The sequence below is a fragment of the Ictalurus furcatus genome, chromosome 10 (genome assembly GCF_023375685.1).
Source record: "Ictalurus furcatus strain D&B chromosome 10, Billie_1.0, whole genome shotgun sequence".
Classification (NCBI taxonomy): Eukaryota; Metazoa; Chordata; class Actinopteri; order Siluriformes; family Ictaluridae; genus Ictalurus; species Ictalurus furcatus.
In genome coordinates, this window is record NC_071264.1 from 12,478,589 (window position 1) to 12,503,704 (window position 25,116).

The 25,116-nt window shown below is 39.8% G+C and overlaps 2 protein-coding genes across 3 annotated transcripts; both read left to right on the forward strand.

Moving 5' to 3' along the window:
- The first annotated feature begins 828 nt into the window (after nt 1–828).
- On the forward strand, nt 829–13,007 carry rcor3 (REST corepressor 3). 2 transcript variants are annotated; one of them, XM_053634038.1, is made up of 12 exons: nt 829–1,084; nt 1,196–1,252; nt 1,992–2,069; nt 2,169–2,221; nt 7,144–7,305; nt 7,450–7,574; nt 7,669–7,747; nt 7,926–8,144; nt 8,409–8,486; nt 9,857–9,914; nt 9,997–10,241; nt 10,388–13,007. In XM_053634038.1, the coding sequence occupies exons 1-12, from the start codon at nt 961–963 to the stop codon at nt 10,730–10,732; spliced, it is 1,623 nt and encodes a 540-aa protein (XP_053490013.1). In that variant the 5' UTR covers nt 829–960; the 3' UTR covers nt 10,733–13,007. The 2 variants fall into 2 exon arrangements, with proteins under 2 accessions (XP_053490013.1, XP_053490014.1); XM_053634039.1 differs by lacking the exons at nt 829–1,084; nt 1,196–1,252 and adding exons at nt 6,313–6,514; nt 6,728–6,859 and having other exon boundaries at nt 2,020–2,069; nt 10,388–13,006.
- A 39-nt stretch (nt 13,008–13,046) lies between these two features.
- Nucleotides 13,047–25,047, forward strand: traf5 (Tnf receptor-associated factor 5). The gene is made up of 11 exons (XM_053634037.1): nt 13,047–13,870; nt 16,077–16,334; nt 16,502–16,559; nt 17,376–17,477; nt 17,633–17,797; nt 17,886–17,963; nt 18,051–18,125; nt 18,213–18,305; nt 19,897–20,016; nt 20,931–21,102; nt 22,995–25,047. Exons 2-11 carry the CDS (start codon nt 16,111–16,113, stop codon nt 23,558–23,560), a joined length of 1,653 nt encoding a protein of 550 aa, XP_053490012.1. The 5' UTR covers nt 13,047–13,870; nt 16,077–16,110; the 3' UTR covers nt 23,561–25,047.
- The last annotated feature ends 69 nt before the right edge of the window (nt 25,048–25,116 follow it).

The window sequence follows — 25,116 nt, forward strand, 5'->3', positions numbered from 1 at the left end:
CACAAGGAGAACATGCAAACTCCACACACAAAGGGACGTGGTGGAAAGCAAACCCCCAACCCTGGAGGTGTGAAGCGAACATGCTAACCCTAGAATTATGTTACTTTTAGAATAATAAAATGTTATTATGTTAAAACATAGAACTCTAATTCAAATATATTTCAATGTGGTATTATCGTCATGGGTTACTGCACATACAATAACCATTTTCAACAAACAAACAATCAAAAAACACTTTACAGGGCTAAAATTTATATTTTGTGTGTCAGTGTTGTGGCGCCATCTGCTGGACGTCAATACTATATAGAGTTTATGTTCACGGTTTGAAACCTTCCCAACTTTGACCTTATAAAATCATAATTAAATGAAGGAGCAATAAGAAAACCAATAGCCTATATTAGATTAATAATTCGATTGTGACAATAATTATTCTATTGTGAATAATTCTATAATGATTCAGGTCAGGCTATTACATACACTTTATCTATTTTTATTACAAATGAGTTACTTTTCTTTCCCCACATAAGAAATCCTAATACACTCATTAACCTGAATTATTCGTGTTTTATTTCTACTTATTTGCATCTGTATTAACGTATTTATAAACATCTCTGACGCAGGCGCCGTTTTACATGCATAACAAGTCCTTCCGCCAAAGAAGATAGTTCGCGAGCGAGAACCATATACTCTGTTGAATGAGGACATTTAATCTTTAAGAAATAAAGACCTTACTTCAAAACATAAAATTAAAACAAAGCAGTTTGTTATTATATACTGTACATTGTAGTGTCTAATATTGTGGCGGAGGAATACCAATCAGAAGCGCTGTGGCTCAAGCTGCGCAGGGGAGTTATTGCAAGGGACAGGCTAGCTGCAAAAAAACAGAAGCGTGCATTGAATGCACATTTATTTATTTATTTTTTACAATTTTATACAGAAAAATTAATAAATATCATTATCATGCCTGGGATGATGGATAAAGGGTCGGAGTACCTAGGGAAAGGTCGGTCCAACGGCACGAAAAGCCCCTCAAACGCTTCGAATGGCCATTTTTCTGATGAGAGTGGCAGCGACGACGAGCACGGTATAGCCTCGAACACACACAGCTTTGCGTTTGGATTTTCAGTGTTAAGATTTTATTGATTGATAAAAGATCCCGGCTGGGTGATAAATACAGAATGTTTTTGCCCTGCAGATGTTGGAATGCGTGTGGGATCCGATTATCAAGCCAATATTCCTGAATATGATCCAGGTACGGTAGGGTCGCCGGTTTCATCGGGACTATTCGGCTATGTCTGAAGTAGCATACTACCACACTAAATAGTATGCTAGGCTAGTGCGGCAGCATCTGTTGCCATTGGTAACTGCACAGAGCCTACAAGCCTTGCGTACTATTTAGAATAGTATGTTTGTAGCTGATAGGTAGTTAGCCGAAGTGTGGTAGCCTCGGTGTATAGTTGGCGCACTAAAAGCTAACACGGTTCATATTTGAGAGTAACTGTTTGTTTGTTATTTAGTTGAGAGTTATTTCCAGTTGAATGTTTGGGAGAAGAACAATATTAACAGTATTGTTCGCGCAAAAAATGCATAAATAAAATAAGTAATTTTGCGCGTAAGCCAGCGTTCTTAGCTAGCAAGTTGCTAGCTTGCGAAGTGTATCGAATATAATTAAAACGGTGTTATAGCAGAATGACATAAAAAATAACAACAAATTTGTTATTTTATAAGTTATTAGTTTTCGATGTAGTTTGGTAGTTGTGTGTTTCTACAAGGTGAAGTCATGCTAAACTACACCAACACACGTTATTGCGCCAAAGCCTTTAACAGTCTACAGTTTAATTTATCGTACTTAATGCCTATTTTATTATAAAGTCTGTATTTTCTGCTTACAGGATTATGGTACACCTCAGACATGGTTATTATTTAACAAGGACATGTTAAAATAATTATCACAAGCAGTGCGTTAACTGTATTATTTCACATTTTGCCAGGTTCTACCAAATACAGTGATAAAGACACCGGAGGCATGTTGGTGTGGTCTCCATATCATACTATAGTCGACACTAAATGTAAGCACAAGCATAATAATGTCATAATTATCATATAAACGGTATTCTGAATATCTGACAGATTGTACTGACGCTTATATACTTGTGTTTCGTCCACAGTGGATGAATACATTGCCATTGCAAAGGAAAAACATGGCTATAATGTGGAGCAGGTAGATATTGTATTGTTTTTATTTAAAGTATTACGTTTTAATGCCCCCTTGAAAATGTATGACGTTTATGAACATAGTTTTATAATTAGTATGTTTTATTATTATTATTACTATACTAATATAGATTCAAGACCCATAGGTTACAAAAACACAGCTTCTCTTATGCATAGCACATTTTCTAGTTTTCATGATACAGTGAATGTTCGTTGAAGAGCAACGGCAGTGAATTTCATGAAGATGTAGCTAAAAATTATTTTACGCTGTATTATTATTTTGTAATTTTGTGCATTTCTGACTTTAAACAAAAGTAATTTTAAAGTCGTCTTGAAAGACCCAGAGCGTTATTCAATGTGTTGAGGTAATTTCCACTGAAGCAGATAAGACATGGTGGGACATATCGAGTGGCTCCTCCCACTTTTTTTTAGATAGCCAGTAGCGTTTAGCTTACTTCACAGCCTGGGCTAAGCTGTGCTTGACGGGTGGCACCATGGATTTTAATCGGGGGCGAGACACTTCAGATTCTAGAGCGTATTTGCTTGGACAGAAAATCTGATTAGAAGTTGAAGTGCAGAATGATGTCATGAAAATTGTTGATCTGTTTTGTGGTAGAGGGAGACTGTAAATTTTGAATGCACATATCTTCTACATGCAAATTATATTGTTGTCTAAGAGCAGACTAGCTTATAGATTACCTTAAGGCTGAAATGTTCATACTAATAGCCATAAAATGTCCATTTTGATTTCATGGGGACTTGAAACTTAAGGCTCCTTTACTAGTGCATTTTATTTGTAATTAAAAAAAAAAAAAAGTTGGAGTTTTGTACTGTGGTATTATCTTTTCTAGGGGGTATGGGCTTATTTCCTTCTCATGCTGTCAAAACATATCTGGTTAATGCTACACTAGTGAGAGCTAATCAAAGTCACGTCTTCTAAATGTTAAGTTTTAGTAGTGGGATGCATATTCGTGGGTTATACATACTAAACGTTTCCTTTTACTAATTTTCTGAGAGTTTATTTTGTTTTTCTGAATTTGGCTTTGACAACCCGGTAGTTCCGGCAGTGTTGAGTAGAGGTCGACCGATAGTGGATTTTAACGTTACCGATAACTAAGTTGGGGTATTACCTGCTGATATCCGATTAATCAACTGTTAATTATTCAAATTGGTATCGAATAAAAATACAACACTCAAATTTAAATACTGATGAATGTTATTACAAAAGTAAACAGTACTGACTGTACCATAAAAACGTACTGTGTTTTTTAAAGTAAAACAATTACAGTATCTCACAAAAATGAGTACACCCCTCACATTTTTGTAAATATTTGATTATATCTTTTCATGTGAGAACACCGAAGAAATGATACTTTGCTACAATGTAAAGTAGTGAGAGTACAGCTTGTATAACAGTGTAAATTTGCTGTCCCCTCAAAATAACTCAACACACAGCCATTAATGTCTAAACCGCTGGCAACAAAAGTGAGTACACCCCTAAGTGAAAATGTCCAAATTGGGCCCAAAGTGTCAATATTTTGTGTGGCCACCATTATTTTCCAGCACTGCCTTAACCCTCTTGGGCATGGAGTTCACCAGAGCTTCACAGGTTGCCACTGGAGTCCTCTTCCACTCCTCCATGACGACATCACGGAGCTGGTGGATGTTAGAGATCTTGTGCTCCTCCACCTTCCATTTGAGGATGCCCCACAGATGCTCAATAGGGTTTAGGCCTGGAGACATGCTTGGCCAGTCCATCATCTTCACCCTCAGCTTCTTTAGCAAGGCAGTGGTCATCTTGGAGGTGTATTTGGGGTCGTTATCATGCTGGAATACTGCCCTGCGGCCCAGTCTCCGAAGGGAGGTGATCATGCTCTGCTTCAGTATGGCACAGTACATGTTGGCATTCATGGTTCCCTCAATGAACTGTAGCTCCCCAGTGCCGGCAGCACTCATGCAGCCCCAGACCATGACACTCCCACCACCATGCTTGATTGTAGGCAAGACACACTTGTCTTTGTACTCCTCACCTGGTTGCCGCCACACACACTTGACACCATCTGAGCCAAATAAGTTTATTTTGGTCTCATCAGACCACAGGACATGGTTCCAGTAATCCATGTTATTAGTCTGCTTGTTTTCAGCAAACTGTTTGTGGGCTTTCTTGTGCGTCATCTTTAGAAGAGGCTTCCTTCTGGGACGACAGCCATGCAGACCAATTTGATGCAGTGTGTGGCGTATGGTCTGAGCACTGACAGGCTGACCCCCCACCCCTCCAACACACAGTGGAACCTGTCCTGTTAAACCGCTGTATGGTCTTGGCCACCGTGCTGCAGCTCAGTGTCAGGGTCTTGGCAAGCTTCTTATAGCCTAGACCATCTTTATGTAGAGCAACAATTCTTTTTTTTCAGATCCTCAGAGAGTTCTTTGCCATGAGGTGCCATGTTGAACTTCCAGTGACCAGTATGAGGGAGTGTGAGAGCGATGACACCAAATTTAAAACACCTGCTCCCCTTTCACACCTGAGACCTTGTAACACTAACAAGTCACATGACACCGGGGAGGGAAAATGGCTAATTGGGCCCAATATGGACATTTTCACTTAGGGGTGTACTCACTTTTGTTGCCAGCGGTTTAGACATTAATGGCTGTGTGTTGAGTTATTTTGAGGGGACAGCAAATTTACACTGTTATACAAGCTGTACACTCACTACTTTACATTGTAGCAAAGTGTCATTTCTTCAGTGCTGTCACATGAAAAGATATAATCAAATATTTACAAAAATGTGAGGGGTGTACTCACTTTTGTGAGATACTGTATATGTTATATTAATATATATTAATTCTTAAAAATATAAAAATAAATGAAAGATATACATCCAAACTGAACCAAAACGTAACACTCCAAATATGTACAGTGCTGTCCACTAATATTGGCACCCTTGGTAAATATGAGCAAAGAAGGCTGTGAAAAATTGTCTTTATTGTATCACTTTGTCAGTGATGGTTTTTATTTCACCTCTGTACAATGAACATGGACCGTTCTCAGCTGCTCCTGCAATGGACGTACCCAGGAAAAAACTATCGGTGTGGATTTTTGCAGATAACCGATAGCTCCAGCAATCAGTTAGCGGTGCTAATTAATCGGTAAAACCGAGCAATCAGCCGATCTCTAATGTTGAGGAATAAACAGACTCACTTGTTTTTTTCTGTAGTTGAGACTTTCCTGGTACACGGTGCATATTTCTGTGTCTTTCCCCCCATCTCCCTTAAAAGGCCACTGAGGTGGTTGTTCAAAAATTTAAAGGAAACTACACATAGATTCGGGGATAAATTAGGGGATCAAATAAGAAAATAATCATTAAATGGTCTGGATTTTTTCATGAGGACAGGACAAGAACACTGTACATTTTACACAGGGCTCCAAGCAAAAATAAAAATCTAGGAGCCATTGGCTGCTAAATCCAAAATATTTAGGTGCCAAATCAAATTTTCAGGAGCCAAAATATAGTGATGTCATATGACATATGATGATATTATTGTTAAACGGCTACCTCACACTGCCTTTTCTTTCCCCTCTCTACTGTCCGCATTTGTTTACTCTGCTTCCCATGGTTTACACTATGTATTGTTTACATACACAATATGTGTAATGTTCAGTATATCATATTGAATCATATTACCGTAAATACTTAAATGTCCAGACATTTGTTTCTTTTTTCACTTTTTTATTCAACTATGTACAATTAGTTGTTTCCTGCTTATTCAGGCTCAGAGTCATGTAGGCTGCATTGAATTTTATTTTCCATTCCCTCATCTCTTTTTCTGCGACTTTATCACTAGCACGTTGCACTGCTTTCACGGTTGGGGTGGCATGTGGGGCAGACCATCAATGACACAATCCCTGGCGTTCTTATGTTTTTTTACTGTCACTATGCTTCTTCACGGTTTCTTTTTTAAAATGACTCGAACTGGTAATGAACTACGTGTTACCAGCAATATCTTGTCCTGCTTTAGCACAAAAGGTGCAGTACATTTTCCCATTGTCATAACATAACCAGGCTCTTGTAGCCAAGCTGATTTAAACTGTCTTGTCAGGATGAGAGCCGCAGGGACGGGAGAAGAAGACTCGACTCGCTGCGCTTGGCTGTCATCAAATGTAAAAGATTGCACACCGATTGAAACGAGCTGGGATGACGCAAATGTCACTTGAGAACTTTCACTGGTCGAGTTGGTCTCAACATCGTCGGCATCCGATGTAGAGGAGGCAGGGTTTGGACGGGCAGGGAATGAGGAAAAAGTCTGATATTTTTCGTTTGCGCATTTCGTTTTCTTGTCAGCTGGCTAACATTAGTTAACTACACAGTTAGCTAGCCTACATTTAACGTATAAATTCAAATTCCAACGAACTAAACCACATCAAACTAAATTAAACACCTTTAATAAAGTTAACACTTCCAACTTTTTAACCCGATAAACTTGATGTTAAACCTGTTTCTGTTCATCTATACAGCCGATGCTTCAACCACTGCAGGACAAGAGTGCAGAGATTATTTATTGGAAACCATACAGGAGTGCACGCGATAGGGCAGGTAGACGCAGGCGCAAGAGGAGATGAGAGTTCAGTAGCCTAACACAACAAGATGTATGGTCATTTCTATTTCATTTGTTTTTAAATTTTGTTTGTGGGTAACGGTGGCCACTGGCGACCGGCAGAAAAAACATGGTCGCAAAATTAAAAAGTTAGTCGCATTGGCGACCATTTTAGTCGCCATGTGGAGCCCTGTTACAGTGATCCAAACTGTGCTCAGTCCATACTGATAGATGATCAGCAGCTTTATTTATATAATCATATTCATTTATGGTTGATGAGCCAGCACTCGTAAATCAGTCCCTAGGAAAAGCATGACGCAGCTGTGTGTCCAACAGGCTCTTGGCATGCTCTTCTGGCACAAGCACAACATTGAGAAGTCCATGGCAGACCTGCCCAACTTCACCCCCTTCCCAGATGACTGGACGGTGGAGGACAAAGTGCTGTTTGAGCAAGCCTTCAGCTTCCATGGCAAGAGCTTTCACAGGATCCAGCAGATGGTGAGTCACAAGACGATAATCACGTGGTCACTGTAGATCACATTACATCATAAGCATGCATACTACTACTTCTCTTTGTGTGTTAATTTTCACAAAATTTTCATTACATGTTTTAACTTTTTTTTTTTCCATTCATTATCATAGTTGCCAGACAAATCCATATCAAGTCTTGTGAAGTACTACTATTCATGGAAAAAGACCAGATCAAGGACAAGCTTGATGGACAGACAAGCAAGAAAGCTGGCAACCCGAAGTAATCAAGATGAAAGGTGCACCTATTGACTGTTTATCTGGTTAAAACTGAAACATGAAGTTCTCGGTCATAAGCCATTCCATTGCTTACTTATTTTTTTTATTGTCTAGTGATGAAGAAATGGAGGAAGCTAATCCTATTGAGGCAAATGACAGTGATTATGACCCTACTAAAGAGACGAAGAAAGAGGTAAAGCATTATCATGAACTCTAATCCTCAGAATATCTGTGGTTGGCCTGATGCATATGTTGTTTTTGTGATATAGCAATAATTATCCTTTAATTATTGAAACGCTACATTACATTTAGTGCTTTGCGTGTTTAGAGTGTTTTGGTGCTTAAGCTGCACTCTGCGTGTTGTACTTCAGAGCCATGTTGAGCCACAGATAATGAGCTCTAAGATCATCATGGGCCGGCGAGACCACCAGACCCTGCAGCATCGGCACCACTCACAGCGCTCCAAATGCCGTCCACCCAAAGGCATGTACCTCACGCAGGAGGACGTGGTGGCTGTGTCCTGCAGCTCCACCGCTGCTAACACTGTCCTCCGACAGCTCGACATGGAGCTTGTCTCCCTTAAAAGACAGGTAACTGGGTTGGGAGAGGGAGGGGGGAAAAAAGAGTTTGCACCAAAGATTTATTTGACAGAATGAATATTCTTGAACATTTAAAGTCTGATCCTGGATTTGTGCATGGATTTGCTTTGTAGAGAATGTCCTAGAATAATTATTACCCCAGGAATACATCTCCTCCACCAGTTTCCACCAGTGAGAAATGTAATAAAATGGTTTTCCTGTCTTTTTGGCATCAAGTATACAAACTGTTCTATATTCATTTTCTTCATCTATTAGGTCCAAAATGCCAAGCAGCTGAACAGCGCTCTGAAACAGAGGATTGAATCTGGCATTGATGAGTACCGGCTGCCTGAGGTAAATCAAAATGACAGTTTGTATCTGTTCACTCTAAAGTGTCATGTTTTTTTTACTTATTATATTTCTAAACCTGGAAATGTTTTTCCATTTGCTATTCTTTGCACTTAAAAAGCTCTTTGAAAATACACTGTGACTGATGAAATTGTACAATATTTATACATGACAGAGTGGAAAAAAGACTAAAGGAAATTTAAAATGAAAGTGGGGAGGAACGCTTGAATGCAATGCTTTAATGGAATACACACAGCACTGCCTAATGACCGAACTCGAACACAATCAAGCTGCTCTGGGAGTATTTGAACTGAAAGGTGCAAGAGATGTGTCAAACTAGAGCATCTCTGAGGAATGCCCAGGGGGAAAAAAACTTGCTTTTTATATTAACATATTTTGTGCCCCAGTAACAACTGCTGGAAGGGTTTTTTAGTATATGAATGAGTCATTTAAAGTGCACCTATTATGCTTTTTCCAGATATTACCCATCATGTATTGTGCTATAGAGCTGTTTGTGAATGTAAAACATCTGCAAAGTTTTAAAAATCAAAGTGGCTTTATTGTCTCCCCAAAGAAAGAACTTATACTTGAACAACTGAAAGGAGCAGTCAGTAATTCCAGACTTACTTCCTGCACAAACTTATGTAGGTTTGTAACAAAAAACCCACCTCTGGTCTTCAGTGGCTGCTCTCTGAATAAAGTGTACTTTGGCCTGCCTTTGTTGTTGCCATAGTATCCGAAGCACAAGCTGTAAAGGCACAGCCCTCTTCCAGAAAGGGGGCAGGGAGCAGAGCTCATTTGCATTTAAAGAGATGCACACAAAAACGGCGTGCTTTTGCTTCCACCCAAAAAGGGGCATTTATAGCATGGTATAATAAATGATCCGTGGGGTATTTTAAGCTGAAACTTCACAGACACATTCTGGGGACACCTGAGACTTGTATTACATCTTGTAAAAAGCAACATAATAGGTCCTCTTTAATCTCGAATATTTACTTGATGGTTTTTGTCAATTTTAGCAAAATTATTTTTAATGGTTGGTCTTTTTATGCTAGGTTATTGCAAAGAACTGACAGAAAATACTGTTTAATTTCCTGAAATGTTGAAAGCAGTGTAAGATGCTTTGACGAGTAACCTTGTAGGTTGCTGCCATTTCTTTGAAAAACATTCGAAGCTAGAACCCTTAAAGGGTTCTTCATTTGTCACTGTGGGGAACTATTGTCTAACAACAAAGCATTTCCACGTCAGAAAGAATTACAAATTAGGGTTATTTTTTAGGAAACTAGGAACCTTTAACTATACAAAGAGCCCTTTGATGAATCCTTTTTCTAAGAGTGTAGTAAATGTTGTGTATCCTTTCTTTTTTTTTCTTTTAGTCCAACCAAAAAGTCAATGCCCGCTGGACAACAGATGAGCAGCTGCTTGCCGTTCAAGGTGGTTCCTGATCACATTTACCTTTTAAATCATCTTTAAGTACATAACCTTGATTTTCATTCTTTTAAACGTTTTCATTCAGGAGTTCGCAAGTATGGCAAAGACTTCCAGGCCATCGCCGATGTTATTGGTAATAAAACAGTGGGGCAAGTTAAGAACTTCTTTGTGAACTATCGGCGGCGTTTTAACCTGGAGGATGTGCTGCAGGAGTGGGAAGCCGAGCAGGGAACTCGTGCCCCCAACGGAGACAGCACAACCGCTGGGGAGGACGGAAAAAACAGCTCCAACCTGCCTTCAGGAAAGAGCACAGATGAAGAGGAGGAAGAGGTACATTAATGTTCACATAGTAAAATATACACGGATATGCCAGTTTGTATTTTTTTGTACATGATGATTATATGCTGATTAATATGTTGATTTTAGTGTGTTTCATATCTAGAAGATAAGTAATAATATGGCCTTGTCACTTACAGGGTCAGGTGACACCTGCCTCTGGACCCTCTCCCATAGCTGTAGCATCATTGGCCATGGCAGCAGCAAGTGGCAGCACGTCCTTGAATCAGCCTCCGCCTTTATTACGGCCCTCTCTGCCAGCCACTCCTGCACTGCACCGTCAGCCTCCACCCCTCCAGCAGCAGGCCCGTTTCCTGCAGCCTCGATCAGCTCTAAACCAGCCACCACCCCTCATTCGGCCTTCCAACCCACTACCCCCACGCCTCAATCCCCGCCCTGCTGCACCCACCAACACCGGCATGGGCCCACAGCCCCCCACACTAGTGGGCATTCCATCTGAAAGCCCATCTTCCTCTCTGCATTGAGCATGAGCAGCAGCACCCAGAACTGAGGGTGAGAAAGAGAAAGAAGCACTCACAAATTCTTTCGTTGTTGAATTTGTGGTATTGTTTTCTATCAACGTTTTGGTATAGTCATTAGAGGGCAGTATTGATCATGTACCCACAAGAAACAGTTCAAAAGACAAAAACCTAGATCATAAGGTGCGTTAGTAAAGTGTTGAGCCATTACAATGTGCCAGAACAGCTTCATTGTTTCTTGCCATAGATTCTCCACAGCTCTGGAACGGTGCCAGAGTGATTTGGTGTTTTGGTGATGGTGGTGGAGAGCACTGTTAAACATGGTGCTCCAAAATCTCCTGTAGGTTTTCACTTGGGTTGAGATCCGGTGACTGTGAAGGCCATAAATTTACATTCTATACACACTAATCAAACCGTCGTTGAGCCTTTTTGCCTTGTGGATTGGGGTGGAGTCATCCTGGAAGAGACCACTCCCATAAGGATAGAAATGTTTTGTCATAGCATAAAAATGATCTGAAAAGAATTTTGTACTGATTTGTAGCAACTCTTTCCTCTAAGGGGATAAATGGACCTTAACCATGCCACAAAAAAACCCTTACAGCATTAAAGATCCACTGTTTTTTTTCCCCCTTTAATTTGTCACCACTCTGCATGTGTGTAATGTTAGCCTTTGACCGATGTGTGTAAATCATGTTTATTTAAATATTGTGTAACCGACCCTTTTTAAAATGTTTTATCATAACATGATGCTCTTATGAGTTCATACAAGTGGCAAAAGACAATGCTGTGTTCTAGAAATTTGTCTTGCAGTGAGTGCTGCAATAACCAAAAGTCCAGGAGGTGGAGCTGGACCTGATCCACCTCCTCCTCTAACCCTAACCCGCTCACAACACAGAACAATACACTTATCCAGCCTGAAACACACCGAGTTGTTCCCGCGTCCCGGACTTTTGGCTCAAATCTACCCAGGCAGGAGGAACTGAGTTACGTCCAACTTCACCCTTGGACTTTTGATTCTGTAGTGACTGGTACTTGCTTGCAGTCAGAAAGTGACAAGAAGTGTTTGTTTTTTTAAGTTTATTATAAAAGGGCTTATCAAGTCCTGCTGTATTTCCTTTTCCTGATGTAAGTGTTCAGTGCACAGTTTTTGTGACTCTCTTGTCATGTGTGTGTATATAAATATGATTTATTTTTATACTTGGTGCTAAGGACTACAGACAGATTAATGCCTATTGTCCATATCTTTCACCATGAAAGTGCTCTTAAGGTTTAAGAGAACATTGTGTTTGTTTTGAAATGGGCATTTCCGATTTTAAATATTGTCACAAGTCTTGAAATTCTCCACAGACTACTGTGGTACACAGTTCATGATATGATAAAGAATGGCCAATTGATTTTCATTGAGAGATTTTCATTGCATTAAAGACCATGAATTTTGACCTTGTTGATTATGAACACTAAAAATAGCTGACATCAAGTGGTCTAAAACTTAAAGTATCCCTTTGGTAAAAAAAAAAAAAAAAAAAAAGTATGAACATTAATATTTTGGTAATACATTTACACTTTTATGGACCTAATTTCTATTAAAATTAGATCAGTCATTAGAGTCAAGTAGATATTATTTATAGAGCTACTTATTTTGGAGTTATTGAGGTTTCACCAGTAAAACAGGCTACTAACGAGTAATAAATATAGGTGTTGTTGATATGTTTATTTGCCTGTTCAATGGATACTTGTTCTTCATTTCATAATCATAAGTGTTTTGCTGTACTTCTGCTTTGGTTTGTTGATTCAGTCTGTGGAGATGCTGGGTTTGTGTTGTTCCTGCATGTCACTATGTAAGTTCACTGCTGTCTATGTATTTGAATCCTTTTGTGTTGTATTTTCTCTCATGTATGCTCTGTGGTCTGATTTTAGTCTGATTTTCATGTATCAACTTTATAGTTTCTTTAATGTAAATCTAAGTGTAAATGTTGTCCCTTTTTACACAGTTACCTCTTGGAATGTCAAAATTATTTATAGCACTTATTGATTAAGTAGGAACCACCTTCCTAGAGGATTAAGAATCTTTTTCCCTGTAACACTTGACAGACACAATGTCTACTTTCTCTGCATTTCAGGCATTAAAGCAGAAGTGTCCACACTAAATCTATGTGCTCGTCTGTGCTTGGGGAGTCTTTTGTTTTCTCAGTTACATCTTTTGTCTGATGAAGATCATATGAGATGTTAATTCGGTTTTTGTGGACCAGCGCAGTCAGATAGCAATTTTTTATCTTCTCTATATTTCTGGGTCAAACAAAAAATGCCGGCATGTTCATTCAGTATTGCAGCAATATAAAAGATGCTTTAAAAAAAAATTAAGTATTTTAAACATTTCAAGTACAAGTAATTAAGCAGTATTTTTAAATAACGTTCATATCAGTTTCTTATAGATAAGCAGGACAAAGTAGACAAACTTTGGGGAGAGGGGGGGTGATATGTAATCAGCTGCACTAGAACTGAAAAATTACACAGATGGATGGATTGACCAAGATAAATTACCTCTGTGTGTGCCCTATAGGGCATTGGTTTTCTCTGGGCTCTCTGGTTTCCTCCCAAAAACACGCAGGTATAATTGTATAATGTTGGTATAATGGTGCCCTGCGTTAGACTGGCATCCCATCCGGTTTGAGTGTTGTCTGGATTCACTGCCACCCTGATCCAGATATCACGGTTTCTGTAGATGAATAAATGATATATTTTTTATATATTCACACCCCTTCTCTCCATCTCTAGAGATGACGACAGAGCGACCACGCCCACATCTAACGTCAGGTAACGGCGTTCAGCGTTTAAACGCTACACGGTGCAGTATATAGCACCACCCATGGTGAAGTCTGCTGCACTGTTCTGCTCTCAGCCTGTACAGACTGTAGTACGAGACGAGTCCGACTTCCTGTTTAGCGCGTTTTCCGCTGGCAGCACGCCGACTCCGACACCGTGACGTCACTGCGTGTGTTCCCTCTGCGCGCGCGGAGGAAAGCGTTCATTTCGGAGCTTCCCGGTTGGCTCGTGACGCTCAGGTCGCGATCATTACTACTTCACTGGAGAGACAGCGACAGAGAGAAAGAGAGAGACAGAGGAACGACAGACACCGAGCTCGAGGTATGTGACCTGAGCGCGCGCACACACACACACACACACATATACACACACGCGCGCGCGCTTCATGCGTATTCCAGCGGGGGTCAGAGCAAAGCGAAAGCGAAGGGTTCAACATGGGAAAACACGTGAAAATGACAGAGGAGTGCGTCTAAAGGACAGATGTTAGATTTCGTAATCGTGCTGAAGGACACGACATGATAGAAGAGCAAATATCCAATGTTTGCTTCACAGTCGGATGTTTCTGTATCCGCGGCCGCCTCGCACCGGGGATTCCCCGTGTAGCAGCAGCGCAGAGGAACTGCACTCAACACTTTCCTCCTTTCTTACAGAAAGAGATCCGTCTGTAGCTTACTATCACAATCTGCTCGCTCCTACAACTAGATCACTTTCTGTCACTCCACACTCACTTGACAAGTTTATAGGCTGATTATTATGATCAATATTCTGCAGCCATCCATCAGCTCCTCTATAGCACTTACCCCATAATGATATTATCTAGTTATTACTTCATTATAGTTCTAATTGTCTTTATTGACATCCCCTCCACAAAGATATTACTTATATTTATACAGTATTAGTAACATTGGTGGTGGGATTGTGTTCTCTCTCTCTCTCTCTCTCTCTCTCTCTCTCTCTCTCTCTCTCCGTGTGTGTGTGAGTGTGCACCAATAAAAATAATACAATATATATTAATGAAAAACCTCCATAAGAAACAAATAGTTATTCTTCACTCTCAGAACAAAGTATTAACCTGTACCTTTCTGTGTCGCAGGCTGGTACCGCTGTCTTTTGTAGCTTTGATATTTATCTTTCACCTGGAAACGTAGATATAGTGCACTTAAAAAATAAATAAATAAATAAAAAGGTTTTATAATAGTTCGTAATATAGTTTTTTTCACACCTTTTTTTGTTGATTAAAGCTTTAAAGGTACACTACATGCACCAGGTAGAAAATAATAAATAAATAAATAAGATACATGCTAAAGGTACAAACGATGTACCCTCGGTGGTACCCTTTTTTCGGAGAGTGCATGATATCAGTCTATAGAACATGACACGTGACTTTTTTCTATCCAGAGTCGATGCTTTAAAGTTTAAAATGTGCATTGCTGTGTGTAATTTGAAGTAAATTGAAATGGCTCTTATTATTAAATTATAATCCTAGCTGGCACACTGACAATGTGTAGGACAAATAGCTGAAAAAAAAAACCCCACAGATTAGACATTTAAAGCGCACCTGTTATGGTTTTAAACGTCTCATACAATAGATTTGCATGCATCCAAGATCAAAAAAACACTTTAATGTGCTCATGATTTAAACTGCAGCATTACCTTTTTTCCCACAGTGTCAAAAAAGACTCGTTAAATGATTCGTTCTAAAGGATTCATTCTAAACTCCTCCTTTCAGAGAGCTTACTCTGCTCTGACTGGTCACATGTCCCAGTCTGTTGTGATTGGTCTCCCGCTGTCAATGAAGACCAGAGTCAATGAAGACCAGACAGGGGCTTTTTGTTACAAACCTAAGTAGGTTTGTACAGGAAGTAAGTCTGGAATTACTAACGACTCGTTTCAGCTGTTCAGAATCGCTTCCTTCTTTCGGGAGTCAATAACTCTGTTTGTCGTGCGGTTTGATTTTTGAATCTTTGCAGACTTTTTACATTCACAAACAGCTCTATAACACAATACATGAAAGGTAATATTTGAAAAAGCATAATAGGTGCACTTTAATAAAGCTAGGAAAAATGCTGTCAGTGTGATAGACAAAGATTCAGGAATTAAAAGTTCTCATGACTCATAAATAAAAACTGATGTATGGCTGATGTTGCCGGTGATCCCACGCTTTAAAATAGTAGGAAATATTCTTTACAGTAGTGCTACAGAAGAAGCATTTTTTTGGTGCTGTAGAAACAATTTTTTGTTACATAAAGACAATTTTGTTGCATGATTTCTTAATTTTTTTTTCTCAGAATGTTCTGTTTAATAAAAATCCACATAAGGGTAAGAAATATGGTGGGACTTTGTTGCACCAATAAAAACAATTAAAGCGCCACTGATTAAAAAAAAAAACAACGTTCTTTAGAAACAGTGAGCGGTTTGTACTTAATAAAGTAGAATGTGATATGCCGTACTTCTTACGTTGGTTGTGAATTGGGTAAAAATGTGCCGCAGTATCTCTTCTTATCTATTCTTATCTGTGTCCACTCAGTCTCATGTCTGTAGCCTGAGTGTCCCGGCCTGACATGGCAGCTGAGGAGAACGAATGCTCGAGCCTCCAGCTCTCCAAACAGAGCTCTGGTCCCGTGAGGTCGTGGGAGTTGGAGTCCTTCCTGGCCAATCGCACACTCAGTTTCGTGTCCCAGCTTGATGAGCGCTACATGTGCCCGGCCTGCGGTGGCGCCATTCTTAACCCCCACCAGACGGGCTGTGGCCACATCTTCTGTGCCAAGTGCATTAGAATGTTCATGTAAGTACAACAAGGGGGGAAAACACAACAAACACACACAGATCCATGTAGAAATAGTTCTCTGAGAATACAGATAGATTTATTTTGTAACATTTATCAAATCTAGTAGCATATCCAGTCTGTTTTGGGCAGGTGCAAACCTAAAACCACTTTTTTTTTTTCCTCAGTGAGAGCAGCGACACATCCAAATGTCCCTTAGATGGCGTTTTGATCAAGGCAGAGGAGGTATGTTTTAATACACTGTTTAAAAAGTTTGAATTAAAAGTCATATTTTATTCAGCACTTGGTAATATAGTTGCTCAGAACCTATACGGTGTATATCTAAATAACAGAAACCAAAAGGATGTATTTGAATAATTTTGGGTGCGCATCATGTTTTCAAATACATTTATGTTTCTTTTTTCTTTAAAGTAAGCTTTATTTCTGAAGATTTGACATCTGCTTTTAAATGGAGGTGTTTATAATAATTCTATTATAATTGTACTACTCTTGATGCTGTACAGATTTTTTGGAATCAACCACAGCGCTGTTAATCACTCCAGACACATCTAAAATGCGTAAAATAGAGAAGCGTTCGCCTGTCATCAGGTTCTAATCCCAAAGATGACTCGGCCGTCTGTGGACAGGAGTCAAGAGAGCAAAATTGGATGCCATACTCTCTCTCTGCTGTCAATCATAGTGACACTAGCCAATTATTAGCATCTATGAGCTCATGTATGTGGAAGAGGGTAGATAGCACTTTCCTCCAAGTGTGTTACACTGTCCTGTGATACAGCATGAGCATTAGTTCAAAACGATGTGATGGGGAGAGATGTATGATGGGTGGGAATTAGCAGGTGGCCAAAAAAGGGAGAGAGGGGGGTTGGGGAGTGCTCAATTACTTTTTTAACGATGTACAAATGTTCCTCTGTAACATTAACATTTTTTTTATGTTGCTGTATGTCAATAATGCAGAAAACAAAATAGTATCGATGGCACCTAATACAGAATATATAGACTATATATATTACAGCATGGTTATAACTATTTCAAATCTTGCAGGTTTTTCAAGACAACTGCTGTAAAAGAGAACTACTAAATCTTGACGTTTACTGTAGCAACGCTCCACATTGTGCACAGAAGGTGCCTCTGTGTAGTCTGCAGGTAAGTCGTCTCTGTGTGATTTTCACATTGAAACTGCGACCAAACTGTACACAGTGAAGTGATAGCAGTTAAAAGTACCTACATTTTTCACTCTACTTCGCTGAGTAATAACACACCGATACAGCTCTCTATCTGTCTCTATATTTGTCCCCCAGAAGCACCTAACACTCTGTCAGTATGAGACTCTGCAATGCTCCAACTCAGGATGCACCGACATCCTGTTACGCAAGAATTTACCAGACCACCAGCGACGCCTCTGTCCCTTTCGCACAGAATTCTGTCGCTACTGCACCAAGCCGTACCCTATTACACAGCTTCCAGTCAGACACCTTTTTATGTTTTGCCTTCAGTAGTGAGATTCAACTCTAGCTCATGAACCTGCTAACCCTGTTCTGTGGATCATTTCAGGACCATGAAAAGATGTTGTGCCCTGAAGCTGAAGTTCAGTGTCCCAACAACTGCTCGGAGATTGTTAAGAGGCATAAGGTTCTGTCCATTTTTGACTATAAATTACACATAATTGTTCCAACATGTTCAGCATTGTATTTTAATTTCATTATTGTTTTCCTATAGCTCAAAGGACATGTAGATGAGTGTCCGGAAGTGGAGACAGACTGCATTTATAAGCAATACGGCTGCATAGTCCGAGTAAGGGCACTAACATTACCTCGTACCTTCCCATTACTAAATGTTTCTTCATCATAAGACGAGGAGTATGTTTCCTCTCTCCTTTAGGATAAAAGAAGCAAAGTGAAAGTCCATGAATACACTGAATTTAGCCACCATGTGCTGCTTGTACTGGAGAGCAACAGCAAGCTCGCTAAACAGGTATGTCAGTGTGCAGTTCAGTCAAATAGCAATCCCAAAGGGAAATAAAGTAAATGTAAACAGATCCACGTTTGCTCTTCATGACTGAGTCACGGCCCAGTGTTCCAACACGTTCAAACTTATAAGATTCAGTTTCAGACTCTGCAAAACCCAAACACTTCTTTACCAAATCGAGATGTGTCTTTTATGTGAGGCTGTTTTCATTTTGTAGGTTTACACGTGTCACGGTTGAGTGTTGCGCTACCACCAACATGTTTCAAATGCACATTCTAAATAAAGCCAGAGTTTCATTAGGAGCAGTATTTTATTTTATTATTATTATGATTATTTTATGATTTATAAAATCTTGGCTGAATTCTTTAACAGACTGCGTTCCTGTCAGATTATACAGTCTTCTGCAGTCTACATACTTCTTCTAACAATAGAAGAAGATTACTACGCGCTGCTTATGTCATCAATCAGTGCAAAACGGAATTGTGCGCAGTAGGGTAGCATAAACCGAAACAACCCCTCGGTGTAGTGTCCGTGATGATAGAACTTACTGAGACATCAACTAGACATTCTCTCTGCTGCTACATTTCAACAAACCGCTCTTTTTGTTTTCAGATCCCATGTTCTGAACATGTTTCACTACTGCCACTAATATATTTGTGGCTTTCCTGTGAACTTTGCATAATTCTCTTGTGCTCTTGTCATATTGGTAGCTTTTAGACAAGCATCGTCGCAGCAGCACTTTATTTTTTTTTAGATCTTAAATTTTTTTTTAAATTCATCATCGACTGTCTTTGGTCATGATGACACTAAATTGGTCACCAGTGAGCACCTCACATTATGCTTTGTAAGACTGTGGATCTCAACTCGCTACCAAAGTATTCTTTTACAATGTGCAATTTTTGTCTGTGCTAGCAAAATCTGGCCAAAAATCATATGAATATGATTCAAAATAATGAATTAAAAAAGGTGCTCTGTTGAATCTGTGAATTCATTAAAAAATAATCAGATTTTTTTAACGGAGAAGGTCAAAACTGACCAGCTGGGAAACACTGATGTAAAATATCCCTCTGTGAATTACAGTAATATTATCACAACAACACTTACACAATATACATTCTGACCATTTTTTCCAAGGGACGCTTTTATTGGTAAACCGGAAGTGCTTTTGTTGACTTGTGTGTATGTGTGCGTAGATGACAATTAATTAAATTCAAACTAGTGATATCACACAATCTCACACTGACCATATCGCATCCCAGGTATAAAAATTATATTGATAGAGACTACTTTGTTTACCCTTCTACGTTGTCAGAGGAAAAGTATTTGTCTTTGTACAATATTCACCATGGTTTCCCTGGTAGCAATTGGCTAATGTAAGAAACTACATGTTTAGCTACAGAACATTCTGTTCACTTCAAGCCATAGCAGCATGGCGAGTATGACCAGCTGGTCCAGGAGCTGTGATTTGTTTAGATAATGTTTATGTTAATGTTTATTATATTGTGCTAAGCTGGCGGTGTGTGCGTGTGCATCTCTGTGTGTGTGTGTGTGTGTGTGTGTGTGTGTGTGTGTGTGTGTGTGTGTGTTTGTGTCTCAGGTAGATCAGCTGCAGCAGGACTTGGCCTTCCAGGAGAGGGAGCTGAAGGAGAGGAACGTGCTTGTTGCCAATCTTAACAGAGAGGTGACCAAGTGTGACAATACATTTTCTGCCATCCAGGTAAAAAGACTTTTTACACTAGCACATTTTGTAAGCTCTCTCTTTAAAAAATAAAAAATTATATATATATATTTACATGTGCATTTGGCAGTTCTGGATATTTTTGAGAATCTTTATAGTATCCTGTAAATAATCTAGTCCATTATTATTGTGCTCTAACTATACTAAGGACTAGGGGTGGATGAAATGTATTGCAATATATAAGCTTACTAAGAGTGTAACAGAAAAAAAAGAGCAGTGCCACATTTAAAACGCATATTAATAATAGGGTTTCGGTTCCATTTTAGAAATAAATTCTTCAGAAAGAAATGATCTAATAAAGAAATGAAACACTTACTCAGAAAACAACAAACATTATACTGTAAAACTATAAACCTTATACTATAAAACTATAAACTATAAAAATGTCAATAGCTGGTGAATCCTGGCTACAGGGCATGGTACTACATTTAAAAAAAGAAATAAAAAACAAAACTAAGACTATCTGATTTTGGAACCTGACCAACTCAAATTGGAGATTGTGTCAAATAGCTGTTGTTGACGATCCCAGATTTTCCTCCTGATGATCATAAAAGGGAATTTTATAGGTGTGTAACCTCATATTTATACTCCAAGGAAACAGGATATGGTCGAAGGTTATAATGTCCCCCGAGACTGAAAACTGTTTTTTTTTTGTTTTTTTTCAATGATGACAATTTGCTTTTATTTGGGTTTTTGAGAATTGAGAATTTCCATTGAAGGAAATATGAGAAGACATACTATACAAGTAAAAGAAATAGTTTTAAAACAACAACCTCTCTTAAGGTCGTTATTGGTATGTACAGTATATCTCTACAAGGTTCCGTCTCGTGTGTCCTATGAGAATGGTGTGTATTAGCAGGTGCTCAGCTGATCCTGCAGTGTTTGTGTTGTAGAGGTCAATGGTGGAGCAGAGGGAGTGTGTCTCCAACGTTAAACAGGAGCTGCAGGAGCTTCGCAGTGTTCTAGATGCTGAGCTGGCTAAAGAGGAGCTGAGTGCCCTCCGAGTTTCACTCGATTCTCTCAGACAGCAGGTGGCAATGATGCAGAGCCTCAGAGATCACGTGGGTGAGGACAGCACTTGTAACCTAATCAGTCTGCAGATTCTATGTGTTTTTGGTCTTCATTAAGTTTTAGTTTGCCCTATTTCTGGTTAGTGATGGTTACATGGTGGTCGCTGATGAACGGGGTAGAGGAGTGCTGATATATTGTGTATAGCACTACCTACAAATTGACCTGATAAAATGGCCAGTGCAAGGTACTTAATAAAACGTCAACTCGCATTCTGATTGATCTGGTTTTCAGTCATGTGATTTCCATCCATCAGTGCTTATTTAAATATTGAATTCATTCATTCATCCACCTTTAGTATCTACTTTATCCTGGGAATACTGGGTACGAGGCGGGAATACACCCTGGATGGGTCCCCATGCATCTCTGGGTACTATACACATACTCATTCACACATAGGGACAGTTTAGAACAGTCAATCTGCCTACTGGCATGTTTTAGGGGAACATGTGAAACTCAACACAGACCTTAAACCAAGCTCAGGATTGAACAGTCCCTCCAGGATTTTACGATCACAAATGAATGCAAAATCAAGGTAATGCCACAATATTCTCAGGAGCATGCGGAGAGTTTCTACAGGTTTGGGCCAATATGCATCATGTGACATCATCACAATTTGCATTCAGTCAAAGCCCCCTTCGATTCACGTGCGTTGAACATGAGTACAGCTTTAACCATAATGAACTTTCTTTTACTGTCACACTATCCGTTGTGACCCAGATGAGGACGGGTTCCCTTCTGAGTCTGGTTCCTCTCAAGGTTTCTTCCTCATATCATCTTGGGGAGTTTTTCCTCACCACCGTCACCACCGGCTTGCTCATTAGGGATAAATTCACACACTTAAAATCTGTATGCTGTGTTTGTATGTTTCTGTAAAGCTTCTTTGAGACAATGTCCATTGTTAAAAGCGCTATACAAATTGAATTGAATTAAAGGTCTCATTTGCCAATAAACCTCACTGCAAAAGACAATTGCAATTTTGCCAATTCAAGTCATTTCCCACAAAAAAATTGCATCACAAATTTTGAAAAAATCCACAGCAAAATGAAGCATTTTTGGCCACAACAATGACGAAAAAAAACCTCCACGATATCTTGTATGGACTGACTGAACCAAGGACACTGAAGCGCGAAGCAGCGACACCACCTGCTGCATCATCATCAGTCCTCCCGATATTGAGTAATTGAATAGTAATTAGAGAAAACGTAAATATTTCCTATACAGTTTAGGTGAAATTTTAGACTTTAACTGAAAATGTTAGATAAAAATTAAAGATCGATAAATAAAAGTTTAGACAAAGCTGGTGAAAATGAAATGTCACATGATAACTGCAACTCATTCTGCTTTTTCCATGGCTACGATCAAAACCGAATGCTATTGTACTAAAATGTCAAAATATGATATAACTATAGTTGATAGAGGGGGAGCACAGAGGCTTACTGGTTACCACGTTTGCCTTGCACCTCTGGTGTTGGAGGTTCGATTCCAGCCTCTGCCCTGTGTGCACGAGTTTGCATGTTCTCCCCATGCTTCAGGGGTTTCCTCCGGGTACTCCGGTTTCCTCCCCCAGTCCAAAGACATCCGTACTGCGTGAACATGTGTGTGATTGTGCCCTGTGATGGGTTGGCACCCTGTCCTGGGTGTTCCCCGCCTCGAGCCCCGAGTCCCCTGGGATAGGCGGCAGGCTCCCTGCGACCCTGTGTACGATAAGCAGTACAGAAAATGGATGGATGGAATAGTTGATAGAAACACACAGTGATTAGCATTTTCTGTCAAATTTGAAATAAATCTTTGGAAATTATCTCTCTCCTACAGACTTAGAAACAAGCCTTAAAACAGTTCTTTGTGTGTGTGTGTGTGTGTGTGTGTGTGTGTGTGTGTGTGTTCAGGAGCTTTAGGGCAGACTTGTCAGCGCCACACTCGACTCCTGGACATCCACGTGGAGCAGCTGCAGTGCAACGAGCAACGTTTTCGCCAGCTTGAGTCGACGTCGTATGATGGGAAGCTCATCTGGAAGGTTCACGACTACCAGCGCAGAAAAGATGCCGGTGCTCCTCTCACCTCGTCGCCTTTCTACACCGGCCGCAGCGGCTACAAGCTGAGCGCCCGTGTGTATCCGGATGGGGAAGGAAGCGCCCGGGGCACACACCTCTCCCTCTACGTCATGGTGATGAGAGGCGACTTCGACTCACTGCTGCCGTGGCCGTTCCGCCAGAGCGTCACGCTAACCGTGCTGGACCAGAGCGGCTCACGCAACCACATCAGCTGCAGCTTCACCCCCGACACCAACAAAGAGAGCTTCCGCAGACCCACAGCCGACAGCAACGCCGCGTTAGGGTTCTCCCGCTTCATCTCTCACACTGATCTGGAAGGTCCCCGAAATGCTGTCTACATACGAGACGACACACTGTTTATCAAAGTCAAGGTGGACACAACAGGGTTGGAGGATTTGTAGTGTATTCTGGGAGAGTGGATCTAGTAAAGCTGGCCTTTATAAGATTTTTTATATATTTTTTAAAGATATGAATACGTATAGTCAACTCCAAATTTAATGGCACCCTTCATGACAATGCACAAAAACGACTACTGCCTGTAATGAGTGATAAACGCTGGTTTCAAAATTATTGGTGCCCCCACAATTAATATTTATTGAATCCTCTCTTGGAGAGAATGAGTTTTTTTTTTCTTTCTGTAATGTCTAACAAGATTGGAGACACATGTAAAGGGAACTGGATCACTCAATCATGTACAACATTTCAAGCTTTTTTATATGCTTAGAGTTGTGCATACAGTTTTTAATAGGTTTCAAATCCAGAGACTATTTTTTAGGCAATAGAGATAAGTTATTGATTTGTTTCCATAATAATGCATGTTGATATGGAGGTCATTATCTTGTTGCTTTGACCTCCTGGCAGAGCCAACCATGTTTTGGGCTGACATATTCTGATACATTAGAATATTCTGATGCTGCAGAATTCAGAGTCACCTGAAACTTTCACACAAGCCACTGCTGTGTTTTACAGTGGGCTACAGTCAGGTGCTTTTTCCTTTTTATCCTTGTCTCTCTTTGATGGGTTGCATGGCCAGAAAGTTAGCGTGCAATGCTTCTAAACAACTTGTTGTTATGCAGATGGTGTCTACTAGCTTTTCATATATTACAATCCCAAATTTTCCCTATGATGACCGATATGTGAAACCTCATTTATACGCAGAGGAAACAGGAACTGGTCAAAAATAATAAAGTTCCTGAAGACAAAGCAATTTATAGATTTTTTTTTTAAGTTTTCACCGCTGTGTGAAAATAATTTTAGCCATATATGTTTTTAAGAGATATTTTCTTAACAGTATTTTTATTGGAGGAAAGTGAAGTATGTTCTCCTGATTGAGTGATGATATTGACTCATTGTGTGTTGCGCTAATTTTATAATTAAGGTTTAATGTTGTCCCCATTCTCTTTAAGGGTGCCTGTATTTCCAGAGCAGACTAAGTTATTCTCAGCCACAGATTGTTTTTTTTGTTTGTTTATTTGTTTTTTAAATAGTGAATTTGCCAAGAAAATGAGGAAATAACTCAGATGAGAAGCTGAGACACTAGCTGACTGTGGTTTCTAAAAGTCTTTGTATTTTTATACGTGGTCATAACTGTTAGAAATGACATGCTGTGTGATTTACTCAAATAAAGATCTGGCACATCTTCATCAGTGTGAAACAGGCATCCCACTGGTAATAAATAGAGTCCTAGATCTGTAGCAGTGAGAAACCACAGCTCTAGAAACATGTGAAACCATTCATTCGACACACACACACACACACACACATACACATACACACACACACACACACACACACACACACACCTACCTGTGAAATGACTCAACGGTTCCACTTCTGTCTCATTAGCACTGCTATGAGCATTTTCAGCTCTCTCAAACACACACATGTAGCCAAACAGAAGTTTAAACACATTTGTTCTAGCTGAGATAAGTGTCAGTACAGAGCTGTCCAAGTACTA